Genomic DNA, 19,568 nt, shown 5'->3' on the forward strand with positions numbered 1-19,568 from the left:
TCTCAAGGCGTGAAGACTTATAATTATTATTATATAATTACACACAGTATCTAGCGTTTTCCAGATTTCTTTATAACACTATTGTCGTGTCTTGCTCTAAGATACCCGTCGTGGAGTGATTTCATGATCAAATTTAGAGCAAAAATTTTGATAAAAGGGTGTGGTTCATCTTGTATATAGTAGGCAGTGGCGATGGGTGGAGGTAGGCTGTTAAGATCCGACATAAATACTGCACACTAAACTTTTTCAGTCATACGTATTTGTTTTCATTGAACTATAACTACAAATTTCAGATAGTGTTGTTTAGTTTTTAAATTCAATTAAAACGCAGAAAAATATTTTCTATAAAATATCTAAAATTATGCCATTAATTATACATAATTTTAGATATTTTATAGATAGAAGAATGGTTTGATTTAGGGAACACCATCTGTAATATGTCTTCTCTGTTCTGGCAGAACACACTAACTGGAGAATACTAGTTTTGAGTAATTTGACTTTGAAGTTGTTAAAATGTTTGAAATGGTCTATCATGTGAGTTTATTAAGTAATTGTAAAAAGGATGACTTCAAAATAAAGACTGTTTATTTATTAAGAAGGTTTCCAGACGGTAAAGTTTGAAATGAGGAACATTTTGGTATAACTAACTCAATATGTCATTTTTTCGAATTAGTGTCTTCTGCCAGAACAGTGACGATGTATTCTTAAATCATCGACAACAAATAAGTGTCACTGAAAGAATGTCCACTATTTTTGTCGGATCGCCTATAGCATTACCTAAAGTATTATGGTTTTGTTAAGACAGGGTTTAATTGAATTTTAAAAACTAACAAACACTATCTACACATTGTAATCTTAGTTCAATGAAAACAAATACGTTGGACTGACAAAGTTTCGTGTCCACTATTAATGTCAAATCTTAACAGCCTACCTCCACCTTTCGGCACTGATAGAGACCCCATGTTTGGAGTACCGTACGGCTACTGAATTTACACAAAATTGATTGTGACCGCATTTGCACTGTGTATCAAATTTCAAGTATTTTGGTGAAAATTGACTTTTAAAACCAACCTGAAAACCAGAAAGAATAGGTTATCTTTTTATATTATAGAATAGATATGCAAAATATATTTCTTTTTTGTTACAGTTTTAGCTTTCTACAAAAGTCTAGTCCAAACAGAGGACGCGGCCGTCTTCAACAAAAACATCAAATTAAAGAATTCAAAGCTAAAGACGCATGGCAATGATTTCGCTGATGAGATATACAATGATAATGCCCTTCCGAATTTAATACCGCCCGTCATCGAAAACACGCGTCACTTCCCGCCTATAAAAGAGAAAGAAAAGAAGAAACCTCCGCCGCCTCACAAGTTCGGATTCATCAACGAGAACGAATTCGACACGGACGACCTGATCAAAGACAAAATGGTCGACAAGGAAGACAATGTGATCCCCAACGACGCGAGGGAGCATTTCAAACTTGACGACGTGAAAGGGGTCGCAATGGACGTGGTGGAGATAGGTGACCTGGCCGAGGCCAAGCAGAGAATCCTGGAGCTGGAGGGAAAGCTTCAGAGTCTGGAGTTGAGGATACCAAAGAGATTTCCGGACGTTAAATATCTGGATTACAAAGCTAGGAAGAGAATACTGGTAAGTTATCGTTGTTTCCATAAACCGATAATTCGTCATCTTCAAAATCGCTTATACTTATAATGCGATATGGTAAAACTATCTGTAGAAAATTATGGTTAGTATGAATGAAATATGCAATCGTAAATCCTCATTCCGTGAATAGGGTAGGTACCCCATAACATTTGAAGTTAAGGGGGGACATGCTCAGCTTACGTGTCTTTTGGCATTTCTCGCCATTTCTTTTGGCATTCCCCATTAGTTAAGCTACAACATACGGCCGTAGCCATAAATTGACAAACTATAATTGAAGTAGGGAGTAAAATCATGTTAATGCGCGTGTTTGAACATGTACCTAACCGAAATTTTTTTTTTTTTTTAAACGGTACATGTTCAAACACGCGCGTAAACATCATTTTACTCCCTACTTCAATTATAGTTAGTCAATTTATGGCTACGGCCGTATGTTGTAGCTTAACCACTGGGGAATGCCAATGCGTATTTCAAGAAAACACTACCTTATTCTTAGGTCAATAATTATTATAAAGCAAACATTATTCGTAGGATGTTAATCACACTTGAATGGTCAAAGACATAGCTTATAATTAGTATCTTTAGAATTATCTTCGAATGTGTTAATCTTGCCCATTTTTTGAATAATAAAATGCCTAATTCTTGTCAAATTTGGGATCACAGAGATTATCAATATAATTTTTTATCGTAAATATTTCACTATAATAATGTCGACATAAATTATACTAATGGTTTTATAAATGCGTTTAAAAATTAATAAACGTAAAAAATCTTAACACCACTGCACATGCATGTACTGAAATATCACTATATTCTAAAACATTAGAGCGAGAGGTTTAAAAGAATACTATTTTATGTAATAAAAATACTTTGAAAAGCATGCTTTGAAAATGCAATAAAAGCTCCATTTTGACCTACGCTGAGCATGTCCGCCCTAAAGGTACCTAGTGATACCATCGGAACTCACAATTTATTGCCGCGGCTTGAGATAATGAGTATGTAATATCTTCCAAAACCTGCCAAAAAAAAAAGACAAAATAATATCTAAAACCGTAATACAGTGTTTTTCAAGCGGTCTGCCTCCAATTTTTCTTCCTTGGGAATTGATAGACGTGCAACACCTCCACATATCCTCGTCGAATTCACTTAGATCGCTACTTCCTGCAACTTATGGTGCGTTTCGTCATCGTAATGAACAGCGACGGCATTATGCATACAGTACATACTTTCCCTTTTTGGCATACCTACATAATTATTTGACTGCATCCCTTCGTACCTCTAGGTACATATCTATGACACAACTCTCGCTTCAGTCCTATACAGCGCTATGAAACCGCAGCCATGATATTATGTTGGTTGTAAAATATACACAAATAGAAAACAACGCAGGGAAAAACTACTCAAATTGACTATATAACATTTTTAAGGCAAATAGTTTCCTCAACGGTTCAATGCTTCGCTGCAGGTGGCGAATTTGAAAAAATTCTTTTCATTCTTTCAAAATGTCAACACCTAATTTAGTTGTTGGCTTAAATTCAGCTGGTCAAACAAATGATTTGATTCAATACATTATTAATAGGAACTAACTCTGAATGATAATAAACATAATCGTAATTATTAACATAATGAGAGGAAAACGTGTATGTTTTTTATGAATGCACGCGAATAAATCAATTTTTACGATTATGTATACGTAATGCAAATATTGGTACATTTTTCAAACAAAAGACATAGTAATATAAAAGGTCTATTAATTGTCTTTCTATTTTTATATAGCCATTATGCATCAGAGGACAAAGCATAATGTGACAGGTTTATTGTCTTTCTATACCAGTGGCGAAGGGTGACATTTGGAAAGAGGTAGGCTGTGGAGAAAGCACACTTTTGTCAGGTATACTTATGGGAAATAAGAAGATAATATGATATTACTGTTGATGGATAGGTACACACTAAATCGATGAAATTTCAATAGCTCTCTGATGATATAAAATTGAGGGATGAGTTTGAATTATGTATTTTCCTAAACATTTATCAGCGTAAAATACGCTCAAAATATATTGTCATCTTTGAAAAAATCCGTTATTGTGTATCTGTTCCATAACAATTCACAATTTCACCCGTAACGCTAGATATTTTAAAATACTTGTATATTTAAAACACTGGCAAATGACTTAGGTACAATATCAGATCTCAACTGACATAACTGACTGAATAAATTATGTTTGAGTGCGAAAATTATAAGTTGAAATGTCGCTGCGATATAAATAAAAGGATTGTCAGTATTGTAGTTCTCGAAACGGCCACGCTTCACATTAAAATTGCTGCAGTCTAGTCTATGCAACAAAGAAATGGTGATGTTTTTACATGATCACATGGATGTTGAACGAACTTCCTTCCTACGTATGCAGACCACCACATTTTTGTTTTTTTATCGAAACAGGGCTGGCGGCACCTGTGCGAATTCAATGGAAGCTTTTTTTACTGACAGAAACTTGTAAAAGTTGTACACCCCTTGTGTTCTGTGACAATTAATTCCAAACATAATTGGACGACAACTGTAGTAAAAATCAAACCATTTAAATTTTCAAACAATGTGTATGGAGCGGAGATTGTGTCGCATGTATGGAATGCTCATTTGTTCCAAGCAGTTAGGATGTATCCGGAATTATAATACGCAGTATCTAAATTCTACTATCTATCTTGCAACTCATTGATCGTTGGTTTCAGGTGACGGGAGGCGCAGGCTTTGTGGGCTCCCACCTAGTAGACGTCCTGATGATGCAGGGGCACGAGATAATTGTAGCTGACAACTTCTTCACGGGCCGCAAGAGGAACGTTGAACACTGGCTCGGACACGAGAACTTTGAGCTCATCCATCATGATATCGTCAATCCGCTCTTCATTGAGGTAATGAAAATGCCGAAGACTAGTCCCCAATGTTACCTCTAATTATTGTACTTGCCCCACAGGATGAAATATTTCTGTGCGTCGTATTGTTGAACAAGAACTTCTTGTCCACATGTTAAAACTGTGAACTAACAATGCCCTCCAGTACAGCTAATCGCACTTCTGTTCTCAAATGAGGAACGCCCCCAAATTTATCATTTCATTGTACGCTCCCGTTGTGTACGGATCTATCAATTTACGTAATTTGAAGCTTTTTTAATAAAAATATTTCTAAAACGATCATGAGTGATGTTAGAATTTTTATTAGTAAACTTTTAGTTTATTGCGAAGAAGGAAAAGAGTCGCATCTAAAAGGAGAGATGCATTATTTAAACATGCCTCAAGCACGCGTTGCTGCCGTGACAGGTACGTCACTGGAAGTCTTCTATATACGACTGCAGCGACTTCCCGCTATTGCTGATTTCTTGTTGTCGGACTGTAGTTATATGTGTTTTAAACATGTGTTGCTCTCCAACGACGTGCGACCATCTTTGAAGTGGTAGTGCTACTCCTCAATCTGTTAAATGCTCGAAGCATTGTCACCAAAATCCTGCTAAGCATGATGCAAAATTCGATACAATAACGTTTCGCCATTCTGTGTGAAATGAAAATCCGATGGGTGCCGACTACATTCCTTCACTCACAAACTGACTGCCAGTAACAGTAGCTTTCTGTGGGCGGGAAAAAATTCACACATTTACTATATCGACTTCCCTTTGGGGATTAAGCCGAAACCAACATCCGGTGATCTTATAACTAGGAGTTAACTTAAATGCACACAAATATTAATATTACGTTTTATTTGAATAGTGCTATAAATACGTCCACGATAGGCTTACGAGTCAGCTTATAATGTCGTGGGTCCCAGGTTCGAATCCTGGGTCTGGCAAATACACATTATTTTTCAATTTGTGTTTGGAGTCAGAGTATGGACCTCTAATAGATTGAGCAAATGACTAATCATCATTTATGGCACTACAACCCTTGGCGGGTCTTGGCCGCCTTCATAAACTTCCTCCATCCTGGACGATCCAGCGCACTGACACTATCCAATTGCTTTGACCGAGCTTTTTTAAATCTCTCTTGGCGTAGTCCAGCCATCTCAATTTCGGCCGTCCAGGTCTTCTCTTACCATCGGGGGTTGCATACACATATTGCCTTGCCGGTATATCCTCCTGCATTCTATGCACGTGGCCGATCCAGCGCAGTCTCTGCATTTTCATATGCTATGTGATCTTTTTGCCCCCATAAACTGTGTACAGCTCCTCATTATCTCCAAATACCACTTTCTTGAACAGACCCAAAGATTCTTCTCAAAACTAAACAGACATACTTTTCTCGTAAAAAAATCTGTTAATAAAAACCTACACTCTGTGAAGGCCGATGTGGTCCTTTTAAGATCGGATGTGATCAAAAAAAAAGAATAAAAGTTCAAATTTACACATAAGGTGTGTAACAAACATTTTACCTTATCCCACAGTTCTGACAATGCAAGTTTATGTATTGGACAATGCTATCTAACTCGACGGCTTCAATTAATAAGGAAGGATACCTTGGTAGTCAGATTCAACGTCTTGCTGAGACGTCAGATCAACGTTAACGCTTGCCTAGTTAAATAAATCTACAAACTGTACGCTGTCTGTCATTGTCTTAATAGAAGGTACCCTCCCCTCAACGGAGGAGAACTCCCATGCTTCGTTTGTTGATTAACTCATCGTCGAGGACGAATCTATTGTATCGTTAGTTTGTGACTAATTCTTCCGTTGATGGATTTGAAATCTAATATCGCCAACTCAAAACTATCCAGTTAATAGTGTAGTTTGTTTCTCACGCTGTCATTGTCGTTTCAGGTAGACGAGATATATCACCTGGCGAGCCCAGCGTCTCCTCCGCATTACATGTACAACCCTGTCAAGACCATCAAAACCAACACCGTCGGGACAATAAACATGCTAGGTGAGTTTCCCAGTAAAATCACAAAACTTTGAGGGTAATGTTCCCACGAAAACACACCCGGTCTTAACGGGCGTATCTCGAAACCCTACATTTGCATGTGAAGCATCAGTATTTTTTTATGACCGTGAATGTCTCAGGTGCAGTTGTCCAAGACTGAGGACGCCATGCACTCAAATATGTTTTGACTGAATTTACATGAGTGGCAATGAGAGAGAGTAGCATGTAGCATGAGCATTTACGCAGGGTTTAATTGAATTTTAAAAACTAACCAACACGAAGGTGTGTCTCTACCCCGCCAATACATGTGCATGCAGTTTCTTGTATGAATCATGTTACTAAGCAGCAGTGGCGAGGGGTGGAGGTAGGCTGTAAAGATTCGATATAATTAGTGCACACTAAACATTGTCAGTCATACTTATTTGTTTTCATTGAACTAATAATATGAATTACAGATGGTGTTCGTTAGTTTTTAAAAATCAATTAAACCCTACCTAAACCAAAACATAATAGTTTAGGTATGCTATGGGAGATCTGACAAAAATTATGCACACTTTTTCAGTCATACTTATTTGTTTTCGTTGAATTAAGAATACATATAAATATTACAGATGGTGTTGGTTAGTTTTTAAAATACAATTAAACCCTGCCTAAAACAAACCATAGTAGACAACAGATAAAAAAATGTTCTTATATCTATAAAATATCTAAAATATCTATTAAGGCTTGGTTTACACAGGATTTAATTGAATTTTAAAAACTAACCAACACGATTTGCAATTTGTAGTCTTAGTTTAATGAAAACAAATACCTACCTAAACTACCTAAATAACTACCTCCACCCTTCGCTAAGAAATGGTTATTTTTTCGAACCTTGTTGTCCCAAAATCGCGCTACTTTTGAAATTTGACAATCAAATGGCATGTTTTGGTCAAGTCTTTCAAACACGATTATTATGTTGGTAACAGTGCGTATTGTTATTTTTTTAGTATTTTCCAATCGTTTATATCCGTCTAACAGGCAGTCTGCGCCACTGGTATTTATTGCCGTGCCATTTTAGTACTTACGAGATTTGTTTTGTCAAATTTTGCTTTTATAGGTCTGGCGAAAAGATGCGGTGCGAAGGTCCTAATTGCAAGCACGTCTGAGGTATACGGGGATCCCACGGTCCACCCTCAGCCTGAGACTTACTGGGGGCATGTCAATCCCATAGGTAAGTTACCCTGTTCCGCCTGCTCGTGAAATATTCTCCACTGTATTTATGAAGCAAAATCCTGAGATCTACGGTCAATATAAAGATTGTAGCGCAGTTCAATCAATCTAGATTGGGAGACTACGCTGGCTAGGTTATGTACACCATATAAACGGTAAAGAGAGTAATTTCGAGCAATCCAATAGGGCAAAAGTGCCAATATGTGGCTGCCAATGACTGCCGAATGCTTGGGTCAGGCGGACACACATAAAAATGGTATGGGGGGTACATTTCAAATAAATATCCATTTTAATTTTTTATTAATGATTTTTAAGACAGCTTAACAAAATCGGTGGGGTTAACAAAATGATGACACTGCTTTAGTTTAGTTTCTCGTCGGGTGCATTCCCCATACCCGGACACACAGCACTTTAGTCTAGCAATAAATATCTGGCCTGCAGTCAAAACTACAGGTGCTCACCGATGAGTTATTGTGACTGGTCGGATCGAGCAGTTATCGCATGAACGTGATCTAACAGTTTTAATTATTAGGAACCTTAGTGTCCATTTGTGTCATCCACGTCGTCTTGTCTTTTAGACATGCCGCATCAGAATGCACCAATTTATGAGTTTCAGTGATGTGCCATAAAGAGAAGGAGTATCCGTTGAGAAAACTGTTCCGACAGCCAAACCATTCGTCTCACGATCCTCAGTCATGAGAGCATGACGAAGAAGTAATATTCCATTCACCTAAATAATTTGTATTTTTCGTTCCCGGGTGGGGTACGGACCCGAAAACTGCCCCTCTTGTGTACACGCCTGCTTGAAGTACCGAATTGATTAGTCGCCACTTTGAATAGGGACAAATAGAGACCGTTGTTAGATGAAGCCAGGATCCACCACAGGTAGTCGTGCTTTTGATGGTAATGATGATGGCTGATGAATTTGGTAGCCACTATCAAACTCGAATCTACTCGGCATGCTATGACACATGACCTATAATTATTAACTATCTATAAATAAGTTGAGCAGTTGAATTATTGTTACACTGTGTTTGGCAGGTCCCCGTGCATGCTACGACGAAGGAAAACGCGTGGCGGAGACCCTAGGATACGCGTACGCGAAGCAAGAACGTGTTCAGGTGCGCGTCGCGAGGATCTTCAACACGTACGGGCCGCGGATGCACGCCGGCGATGGCAGAGTCGTCTCCAACTTTGTCATGCAGGCGCTGCAGAATCTCACCATCACTGTATGTCTTCTCAAAACATAACTCCTCTACCATTTTCCTACAGCCGGACCGGTTCTCTGTGCACCTATTCCAGCAGTCAATAACTCTTACATCACTTATCACACTACTATCCTAGTGCATCTGTAATTCCTCGACTGCCGCCCACTGACATTGAAGAGAACTTCACACTTCTACTAAAACTTCTCTTCTTCTTTCACCCTGTCACGACCCAGCATTGGGGCATAGGGCAAACACAAGTTCGCGCCACTTCCCTCGGTCCATCGCCAACTCTTGCGCCTCCCACTATGTCAGCCATGTCAGACTATGTGCACGTAGGTCGCTTTTGTAGCACCGCTGCAGGATGAGGGAGGGGCGCCCATGGCGATGGAACCCTTGAGGCTGTGCCACAAGGGTATGAAGTGTCTCACTCTTCCGGAACACGCATCTTAAGTATTGGCCTATAGCATCGTGGGTCCCAGGTTCGAATCATGGGTCTGGCAAGTACACATATTGTTTTTCAATTTATGTATGAGTCAGAGTATGGACCTAATAGGTCAAGCAAGTGGCTGACATCCGTTTCTCGTACAATTATAAAATCTGTTAATACAAACCTCCACACCGTGGAGGCCCATATGACCATATTAGGATCGGACATGCTCGGAAAAAAAATAAGTGTTGTTTTATAAATCTTTTCTTCTCGTGAAACCAAACCTGTTGGAGCGGGAATACACGAGCAACACCATGTTGCTGCTGCCGGCAGTGGCAACTCGGAAATCTCGGAATACTGGACGCACACACAGCAACACACTGCTGCAAACCCCGGCAGTTGCTGTCGACGCGCTGCCCGGAACCGCCGAGTCGCCGCAGTCAATTTGCTGCCGCGTAAAACATACACTGGCAGCGCTGGCTTCCCGATATAGCAACAGCCTCTCTCTCCGCCTAATCCTGCGCACCGTCATTCCAATCCGATACACACCCGCTGACACATTTGCTGCCAATCACAGCAACATGAGCTGCCGCATTGTTGCGTTGGTCGGCAGCTCGTTTGCTGCCAGCAGCAGCAACACAATGTTGCCCGTATATAACCGATCTTACCTCTGAGTCAAAAAAAAAACAGCTCAAATACTTTATTCAGAAGGTTTTCTTCAAAGTCTTTACAATCTACCTTTTTCAGATTTATGGTAACGGAAAGCAGACCAGATCGTTCCAATACGTGACAGATCTGGTGGACGGATTAGTCTCACTGATGGCGTCCAACTATACGCAGCCCATCAATTTGGGAAACCCTGTGGAACACACTATCGAAGGTTTTTATACAGTCCATTTAGATTTTTTTACATTTCCAATTTTTAATGCTACTGCTTCAAAAATCCAGGAGACCAAACATTCATTCGTTATTATTGTAACTTCATAAAATATCTAATTCATTCAACCGCATGGCAGCTGGTTGTGAATGACAAAAAAACATTTCTTTTTTTGAACGTACATAACTTCAACGTCAATATTAAAAACTGACATCTATTGTGCTGGTTTTTCCCTTTCCTGAACTGAGCCGGAGCATTAGTTTTGCCAAAAATTCTCATGTCAGTCGATTAATTGTGAACGAAATTTAATTATAACTTCATTTTAAAAATTTTAGAGTTTGCGGTGATAATCAAGGACCTGGTGGAGGGCTGCAAGAGCACCATGTCGCAGATGGCCGCCGTGGAAGACGACCCTCAACGGAGGAGACCCGACATCACCAGGGCCAGAACTTATCTCAATTGGGAACCAAAAGTAATGCAATTTCAACATCGTCAATTCTACTAATCAAATTCATTCATTCGCTTGTATGGGAGATCACTATTTGACGGAAGTTATTAGTGAGAAACACTTTTTCTACCGCAATAAATGCCTTCGAATGCAATCAAGTAATGTGTAATTACGTTGTCCGTTATTGGTTCGCTCAAGGACACAGCATATATACAAGGATTTTTCATTAGTCATTCACTCAATCAATGCCCTGGATTCGACACACATTATTCTTTCTTATGCCAGCCGCTATCGAAAGGACAATTTATATATATCAAACATCGTTAGGCAATTATCACTCTATTGACTGAACAGTTTATTGTTGCTGCACTCATACCGATCACAGAATTTCTCCGATACATAATATCGTCACTTCATTACTACAACTAGATAACTTGACATTCACTGTTTTTGAGATAACTATTGAATATGATTCTACATTTATTTGCTTCTCTACAAAATGATAAAACTAGGTAAGTCAAAAGTTAATGGGTACTGTATTAATTTTGTGTTTGAAAATATTAGATAAATTTAAAACCATAAATGCATTAAATAAATAAAATAATATATCTATAATATATTTTCATACAATTGAACATTATTTAATTGTTCCCAATTAGACAAGCACAATTTTCCATTTCTATTTAATGCTTTTCTTGGGTAAAGCCGCGTTGACATGGTCCAAGTACACTTGGACCGAGTGCCATCCAAGTGCATTCGTATGAGACATCTTCATACTAATTTTTCCTATCCAAGCTACTTGGACCGCGTCCTACTCATCCAAGTTAGCTTGGATAGGAATAATTAGTATGAAGCTGTCACTTGGACGGCACTCGATCCAAGTGTACTTGGATCGTACTTGGACCGTGTCAACGCGGCTTAATTCTGGGAAACCTGTACTTTTATCCTCTCATAATTTAGCCGACAGTGGCAAAGGGTGGAGGTAGACTGTGGAGATTCAACATAAATAGTGTTTGCACTTGGTATTGGTTAGTTTTTAAAATTCAATTAAACCCTGCCTTAACCAAACCATAATAGATAGAAGAATATTTTTATCTATTATAGTTTGGTTAGGCAGGGCTTAATTGAAATTTAAAACCAATCAATAGCATAATATGCAAATTGTTTTCTGAAAACCAATAAGTATGACTGACAAAGCGTGCAGGATTTTTGACGGATCTCCACAGCCTACCTCCACCCTTCGCCACCGATAGCCGAGGTACTGTAGTTTTATAGTTTTAATACTCAAAAATTCTCAGTCCTTTCTCATTGTGGGAGGACATTTACATTTGTGACCCATTGGTCTGCTAGCAAAGTGGGTCTGTAACCGATTTTAACATGATTATTTCCAGGTTCCTCTTAAGGACGGCTTGAAGAAGACGATAGACTACTTCAGGAACGAACTCAGCCGGACCAGTCACTCGGAGAGGAACATTTACGTACCAGAAGACTTAAAAACAACATAGAACTGTGTTAATTACAATAGGAGCCTCTCATTACATTTAGCGTTACATTGTGTAAATCTTTTAGCTCGTGAAGGCGTGTCCCCACCTGCGTGTCGCGGGCGCGGAGCGCGGTGGATATGTTGTTATTTGAATTTTACTTCTTAAGTGGTGATGTGCCTTCATGAATTAAAAAAAATCTTTACTATTACTGATATCGACTGATTAATTAAAGTTGCACGATATTTTTATTTTAAAAAACACTCATTTATAAACGAATTGCTGTAAATCAAAAGTGGTCAACTCCGTCAGCGTTGCCAATTCAAGATGCAAGATTATCGAGAAAGTTTGATTAATTTTGTTGGTACGGTAGCAAATAGTAAAGCGGCATTTAGACCAAGCGAGCGAATGTTTGTTCTTCCCCCCTCCAGCGAAATTCTCTTGAGTAAAAGCTTTTTGTTGAGCGAGCATAAGAATTTCGCTGGAGTAGGGAAAGTACAAACATTCGCTCGCTTGGTCTAAATGCGGCTTAATATCTGCATTTTCTTATAAATTTAACCTAACCAATAATGTCCACACTGTTGAAAATTAATACAATTGAAATAGACATAAGGATCTTTGTGAAATATGAGGGTTATCCGTTAAATAAGGTCTACAATTTTTTTTCACAAAGAAAAACATGTTTATTTGCAATAAATTATACATTGTTGGAAAGTCTGGACTTTCTACTATTTTTCCACATAATGCCCGTTGCGATCGATGGATTTTTGCATGCGGTGTAGCATTTTTCGTATACCCGTGTCATAGAGTCATAGAACTCTCCCGCCGCGGCGTGCAGGTAGCGTACAACCTCTTCTTTCAACTCCTCGTCGGTCCTGAAATTTGTCCCACCCAGGTGTGAATTCAATGCAGGAAAGAGATGACAATCAGGCGTTAGGTCCGGGCATTATCTCTTCTGTGTAGCAATCAAGAAATTCGCGGGCCGCTTCAACTCGTTGCCATTGGTGATCTACGGTGAGCATTTTGGAAACCCACCTTGCACACACCTTGTGATAATGCAAATTTTCTGTCAAAATCTTGTCAATAGTGGTCTTACTGACATCAGGAATCAATTTGCACAGCTCCCGAATCGTCACCTGTCGATCTTCAAGCATCACCCTTGAAACTTTTGCAATCGTTTCGTCCGAAACCAATGGCCGTCTGACACGCTGTTCATCATGGACGTCAGTACGTACGTTTTTAAACTCTGTACATTTTTGATGTCCATATATTTCACATAACTGTCGATAAATTTCTAGCACACAAAAAACGAATAACGGAACGTAATTCACACTTGGCGGTAGCGGCGAGTGAAAGCTCCATCGCGAACGGCTACCAAACCAAGACTAAGCGTTGTAGACAGCTCAGAGTGGTGGGGATTTGTAGGTGGGAAACCAAGCTACACGCCAGTGTTACCGGATCTTGCGTTAAAGCGTTCCTCACGACTCCCAACGCCTTGGAGACCTTATTTTACAGACAACCCTCGTACTAAAAAATATATTTTATTTTGGGACGTTTGTAGAAAATTATTTTTAATTTCAAAATGTTTAATGAATGTTCAGTTGGTGCTGAACCACAAATGACAGGGTAGACTTCTTATACTTGTTAGATGGAGCAATTATTATTGTTATTGAAAATGCTGTTAGATAAAAATTGCATTTACTGTCTAGAACTCCTTTATTATGATGAAAATGTACAGTATGAACAGTGTATGTATATATTTTTCTGTTATTTTCTTGTATCTATTGTATTTCAATCCATGAATTGTTAATAATGGTAAAGCAAATTACTTACACCTAAGCCGAACATTTACGCATCTGCAGAGTGTGGTTATAGTAAGCCGGGTCGGACATCTGAACTCGTCTCGACTGAAACAGGTTGAATAAGTCGATGTGATTTTATTAGCATTCACAAAACACATGTAACCTAAGCCGGCTCGCACATGTAAACTCTTCTCGTCTCCAACATGTCTAATTCGACCTTCCCCAAAACCCAAACCCAAAATTTTTGCCTTCTGAGATGTCTGTAGTACCAATACATAATAATCGCTGTTTTGGCATCTGGTAGCGTTTTTATGCAATGATGTTTAATTTTTGTTGATAACGTTGTCATTTCGAGAAGTTGTGCGCGTCACTGCACTGCACATTGATGCGACATTCCTACAATGTTTGATTTATAGCCGTGTCGTAGATCAGACGATTTTCTATGTTAGACCCGGCTATCCAATTTTTTTATGAGGAATAGTTATTACCTATTCACCAAACCCATTGGGTTTCCCTGTTTTCAGTTCCTTTAATGTCTAGGCTTAGATTCTTTAGATCAATACAGATATTAGGCTATTAGTTTCAAAATTGGATATCTCCATTTTTTCGTTGTTGATATTTTTAAGTACTTTTCCATCGTATGTAACTTCATCAACACTATCAAATCTAGCTCTTTTTGTTAGTAAAATAGTATTGAACCAGAGGTTCGTTGCAATGTCAGTCATATTAATTGGCCGCCATTTTTTAATTTTTTAATTATTATTCAACTTACTATTCAACACCCACGGTGGCCGCGTGGCTTAAGCGTTGGACTATCTCGCCGTGGGTCCCTGGTTCGAATCCTGGGTCTGGCAAGTACACATATTGTTTTTCAATTTGTGTGTGAGTCAGGGTATGGACCTAATAGGTTGAGCAAGTGGCTGACATCCATTTCTCGTAAAAAACAAAATCTGTTAATACAAACCTCTGCTCTGTGGAGGCCCATGTGATTCTATTAGGATCAGACATGGTCGGAAAAAAAATTATTTAACTAATTTTAAAAATGTCTTTCTAATAGTTTTAATATGCTTTGTGTCTCTGTATTTCACCATTCGCTTATTTCGAATTATTTAATAATATGTTCTATTTGTCACCCTAAATGTAGTCAGGTATTTTTTTTTGTAATTATCTCGAAATAAATATTCGTGGAGGTAACCAACTTTGAAACTAATAACTTCATAATATAATGCAGCATCCAATGACCCAGACTTTTGTCTCGATAGCAGAAGAGATGCTTTATTTTTTCGAAAGTCCTTCTTGCCAACTCGAATCTGATCTTAATCTCATGGTCTGGTCTTCCTGTAGATGGCAACCAAAGTCTACCCTCTTTACCATCTTGGTTACATGTAAATTGTAGGTATTAAATTTCACCGTGAGCTATCCTACCGGAAAGAGATGGTGTATAGCATTGAAATTAAAAAGAAGTATGCGTTGTTCATTATTAGATTTAACGAGAATGTTAATTTTATAGCTGACTTACTAACCTACTTTAAAATCATTCAGAATTTTACATAAATATATCGTCTCTGTTCTGGCAGAACAGACTAAATGGAGAATACTAGTTTTGAGTAATTTGACTTTGAAGTTGTTAAAATGTTTGAAATAATGGTCTATCATGTGAGTTTATTAAGTAATCGTAAAAAGGATTACTTTAAAATAAAGACTGTTTATTTATTAAGAAGGTTTCCAGACCGTAAAGTTTGAAATAAGTAATATTTTGGTACTAACTCAATATGTCATTTTTTTGAATTAGTGTTTTCTGCCAGAACAGTGACGATATATAATATGATTATATTTCTTATTTACCTACCTACCGATATTCTTCTGTCTTTCCCTTGTATTTTCATTGTTTTTATTACGTATTTTACAACGTTTTTATTGGGTCGTATTCCTATTTGTCCGGTGGTGGTTTGTCCGGTACAAATCTTGCAATCGATTTTTAACTAACTTCCCGACTAGCTAGACATTTGAAACTTTTAGAATATATCAGAACACGATGCCAATGCATTTTTTTTAATACTTTTAGCCATTTTTAAGTAGAATTAAATTCATTTTCAGTTAATTCTGTTTTGTATTAAAAGTTATTTCGGAAGAAATCCGTAATCCAATCCACTATTATTGGTTGCTAGGGTCCTAACAACTAAATTATTAATAGGTATATACGTGTGTTACTATGGAAATCAATATGAGTGTCAAAATGACATTTCAGTATTATTTCTATCAAATACAGTTTTTTTTTGATCGTTTAAGCCAGTCAAGTCAAGTTTATATAATTCAACAGAACATTTAAAAACGTTGTATATAAAAAGTTCTTTTTATCTTGTAATTATTATGAATTTAATCTCAATGCTATTTTATGGCCATCTGTTTCTGGTACGACAACCCACCGTGAACTGTAATACGACCAACTTCATATGAGTCACCTAGAGTCATAACCTACATATTATCTTTTTGAGTTAAAGACACCAAGTGATCATAAAGGCATTAAATCTATGTAATGAAAAATAGTTGGGTATCAAAAGTCAGTTTAAACTATGTGAAAATCGTTGACAAAGTTGACTGTTGGTGTCATAACTCATATTTTTCAATGAATAATGTGAGTTCTGTCACCAAGGCCTTTCTAACCAATCAGGTAATCTCTATTTCTCATAGTGTGCTGTGTGTCTGCAGTAGAGATGGGAAAACTGGTCGATTTTGAAGACTAAGTATACTTACTACCAGTATAAAAAAATACTTAGTATATAAACTTGTTCCAAAATACTTACTAGTATTTGTAATACTATATAGATTGTTTGGCGTGCGTATGCGACAAAAGTTTCATACTCAACTGAAACTAATACCAACGCCATATTATTAGTATTTTAAAATACGTATCGGCTCAGGGAACTCAGACGGTGTTATCGGCTTAAATATAATCGCTAAAAATACGCTGAGCTCCGCTTGTCGAAAAATTATAAAATTTTAAATTTATGAGTTGTTTTTCTGTTAGGTTACAATATTATTGTTAACAAAAATGAATAACAGTGTTTTTTTTTTAATTTTAAACATGTTTTGAGCGGTATATAACAAGCCTAAGCCTGTGCGTCATCTCACCACTGTGCTGCGACACAAAATTTATGACCTATTATTATTCATACATTCGAACGCAATAGACTAATAAATTTAAATATACCTATATTCAAGTGCTATTTCGTTTGTGCGCATTTAATGTCAATAATGTTGAAAGTCTACCAACTGGCGAATGCACAGAACAGCGTTTTTTGGATTAAGTTTATTGGGCAACAAATACTTAGTATGGGTAGTTTCATCAGAAACTTGAGTACACAAACTGGTGACAGTATTTCCAACTCACCTCTACTGTACGACAACATTATTTCGGCGACAACAGGAAGTCGCTCTTATCGCGTATAGAATATTTCACAGTGTTGTCATTTTTTGAGAAAACATATCCCGCGAAATTAGGTTTTAAGTTTATATCAATTCTATTCTCAGTAAGTTTATAAGTACATTAATTTATAAGTCTAATTATTGTTCAATAAATATCAATAGAATTTTTTTTTTTCAAATAATTTCACCTCTTAATTATTACTATTATATTAGGTTAATTAATACAGCGTAATTATTGAATTTGTAAGGAAATGTATCATTGAACCCACATTAACTGATAATATTGCTGCAGGTATTTATTAATTAAATAACTAGAACACAAATTATGAGTAAAAAAGTAGAAGTGAAAGATATAACATATTCAATATTATATTGATGACCCAATCACATGTTTTATAATTTACAAATGATGTCTTTATATCGTATTTTTAGTAAAATTGTTGTAGAAACACATACTGTGAAAATAATTTTCTATAAATTAAATTATATCCACCTTACATAAATTTTAAAACAATATGTACCTACTTATCGGTTTAAAAATTAGGAAAATAATTAGGAAAAAATAGGACAATTCATTAACTAACTAATGATCATTTATACTTAATTATTATACGTCTAAAAATATTAATAAAATAGATTACGATACACATAACTTTATAATATACAAACATAATTTCCAGTATTTGGGGAAATATTTCTAGTATTACAACACTGAATTTTGACATACCTGACATGACAGGAACCCGTAAAATGGGCTTGTTGAAAGTATTGTATAAGCTCGCCTTTTAAATACGACTCTTTTTCTTCTTCGCAATAAATCAAAAGTTTACTGATAATAATTCGAATATCATTTTGTATTGTTTTAGACATCTTTTGAATATAAAAAGCTTCAAATTACGTAAATTGATAGATGCGTCCAATACGAAGTGTCAAAAATGTAATGAAAAATTTGGGGGCGTTCCTAATTTGAAACCGGAAATTCGATTAGGTGTACGTAGTTCACAGATTTGCCACGTAGCCAAGATGAAGTTGCCGGACAATAGTCTGCAGCATTAGGAGTAGGTATTATATATATTTTTTTTAAAATAATGTAAATCGACTCACTCATTGATATTCAAGGGAGTTCAATACTTTTCTTCTAATTACAAAAAACAGTGCTCTGGTGGTTTTTTGCGATTATCTCAAAGCTCGATTTTTGGAATTTATGAAGGTTATGACTCTTGGCAACTAGCCCTCAATCTACAGGTGGACATTTTCATCTTTCTGTTTACTAGCAATCATTTGTTCACATTTACATATTTGAATTAAAATACCATATATGGCCTATGCATATTTATAGTAATCTGTAAATATTACATATTATAGCAAATAATGTTCTTATAGATATTAATAGTTAAAATAAATTGTTCTTATAAAAGTTACTGTCAATCAGTGGCGAAAGGTGCAGTTAGGCTGTGGAGATCCGACATAAATCGTGCACACTAAACTTTGTCAGTCAAACGTATTTTGTGAGATACCCCTACGATTTACTGCTGACAGTACGTATTATCGCTGCCATAACAAGAAAATGTGCGTGTAAACATGTATTACTATCCTGCAGTTGCAAGATTGCATGCATGAATCAAAAAAGTTCGGAAACTGCTGAATTTTCATGCGGCAGTTGGGTTTTTTCGATCTGTGCCTGTGCAGTAGAACGATAGTGGCGAACCTGCTGACAAAAAAATGAATTACACCCCGGAAGGACTCATTTTGAGGTTAACGCATATTTACGACCTGTCAAATAGTACCATAAAATGACAGCATCGCGTCTCGCTTACGCTTAAAGAATGAGATTGGAGAGACAGTTAGCACTTTTACGTGTTAACAGTTATTGTCACGATAGTTTAAAATACGCACTATTGCTGCCAGTAAATCCATGCACGTGTATAGGCGCTATAATACTACAAGGTTCTAAGTGTTCATCCTTGAGAAAACAAACCCGACAATGAAGTTTTAGTCTAAGCTGTCTCATTGTTACTTTTGTTTAGTCAAGGACAAACACTTAGAAGCTTGTAGTTCCCCACTCGCGAGATAGTGTTAGCTAGTTTTTAAAATTCAATTAAACCTTGCGTAAACCAAGCCATAGT

General features: G+C 37.0%; 1 protein-coding gene across 1 annotated transcript in view; it reads left to right on the forward strand.

Annotated features, from left to right (window-relative positions):
- The window catches only part of Uxs (UDP-xylose synthase), a 28,712-nt gene extending 15,201 nt beyond the window's left edge, over positions 1–13,511 (forward strand). Inside the window, exons 2-9 of the mRNA XM_085951226.1 lie at positions 1,148–1,650; positions 4,390–4,569; positions 6,459–6,564; positions 7,661–7,774; positions 8,815–9,002; positions 10,156–10,288; positions 10,621–10,757; positions 12,125–13,511. Coding sequence (XP_085807352.1) covers positions 1,148–1,650; positions 4,390–4,569; positions 6,459–6,564; positions 7,661–7,774; positions 8,815–9,002; positions 10,156–10,288; positions 10,621–10,757; positions 12,125–12,238 — 1,475 coding nt within the window. The 3' untranslated portion in view covers positions 12,239–13,511. The remainder of the gene's footprint in view (positions 1–1,147; positions 1,651–4,389; positions 4,570–6,458; positions 6,565–7,660; positions 7,775–8,814; positions 9,003–10,155; positions 10,289–10,620; positions 10,758–12,124) is intronic.
- The last annotated feature ends 6,057 nt before the right edge of the window (positions 13,512–19,568 follow it).

This window comes from Rhyacophila brunnea, unplaced genomic scaffold (assembly GCF_057557595.1).
Source record: "Rhyacophila brunnea isolate RB1 unplaced genomic scaffold, BYU_Rbru_1.0 scaffold_24, whole genome shotgun sequence".
Taxonomy (NCBI): Eukaryota; Metazoa; Arthropoda; class Insecta; order Trichoptera; family Rhyacophilidae; genus Rhyacophila; species Rhyacophila brunnea.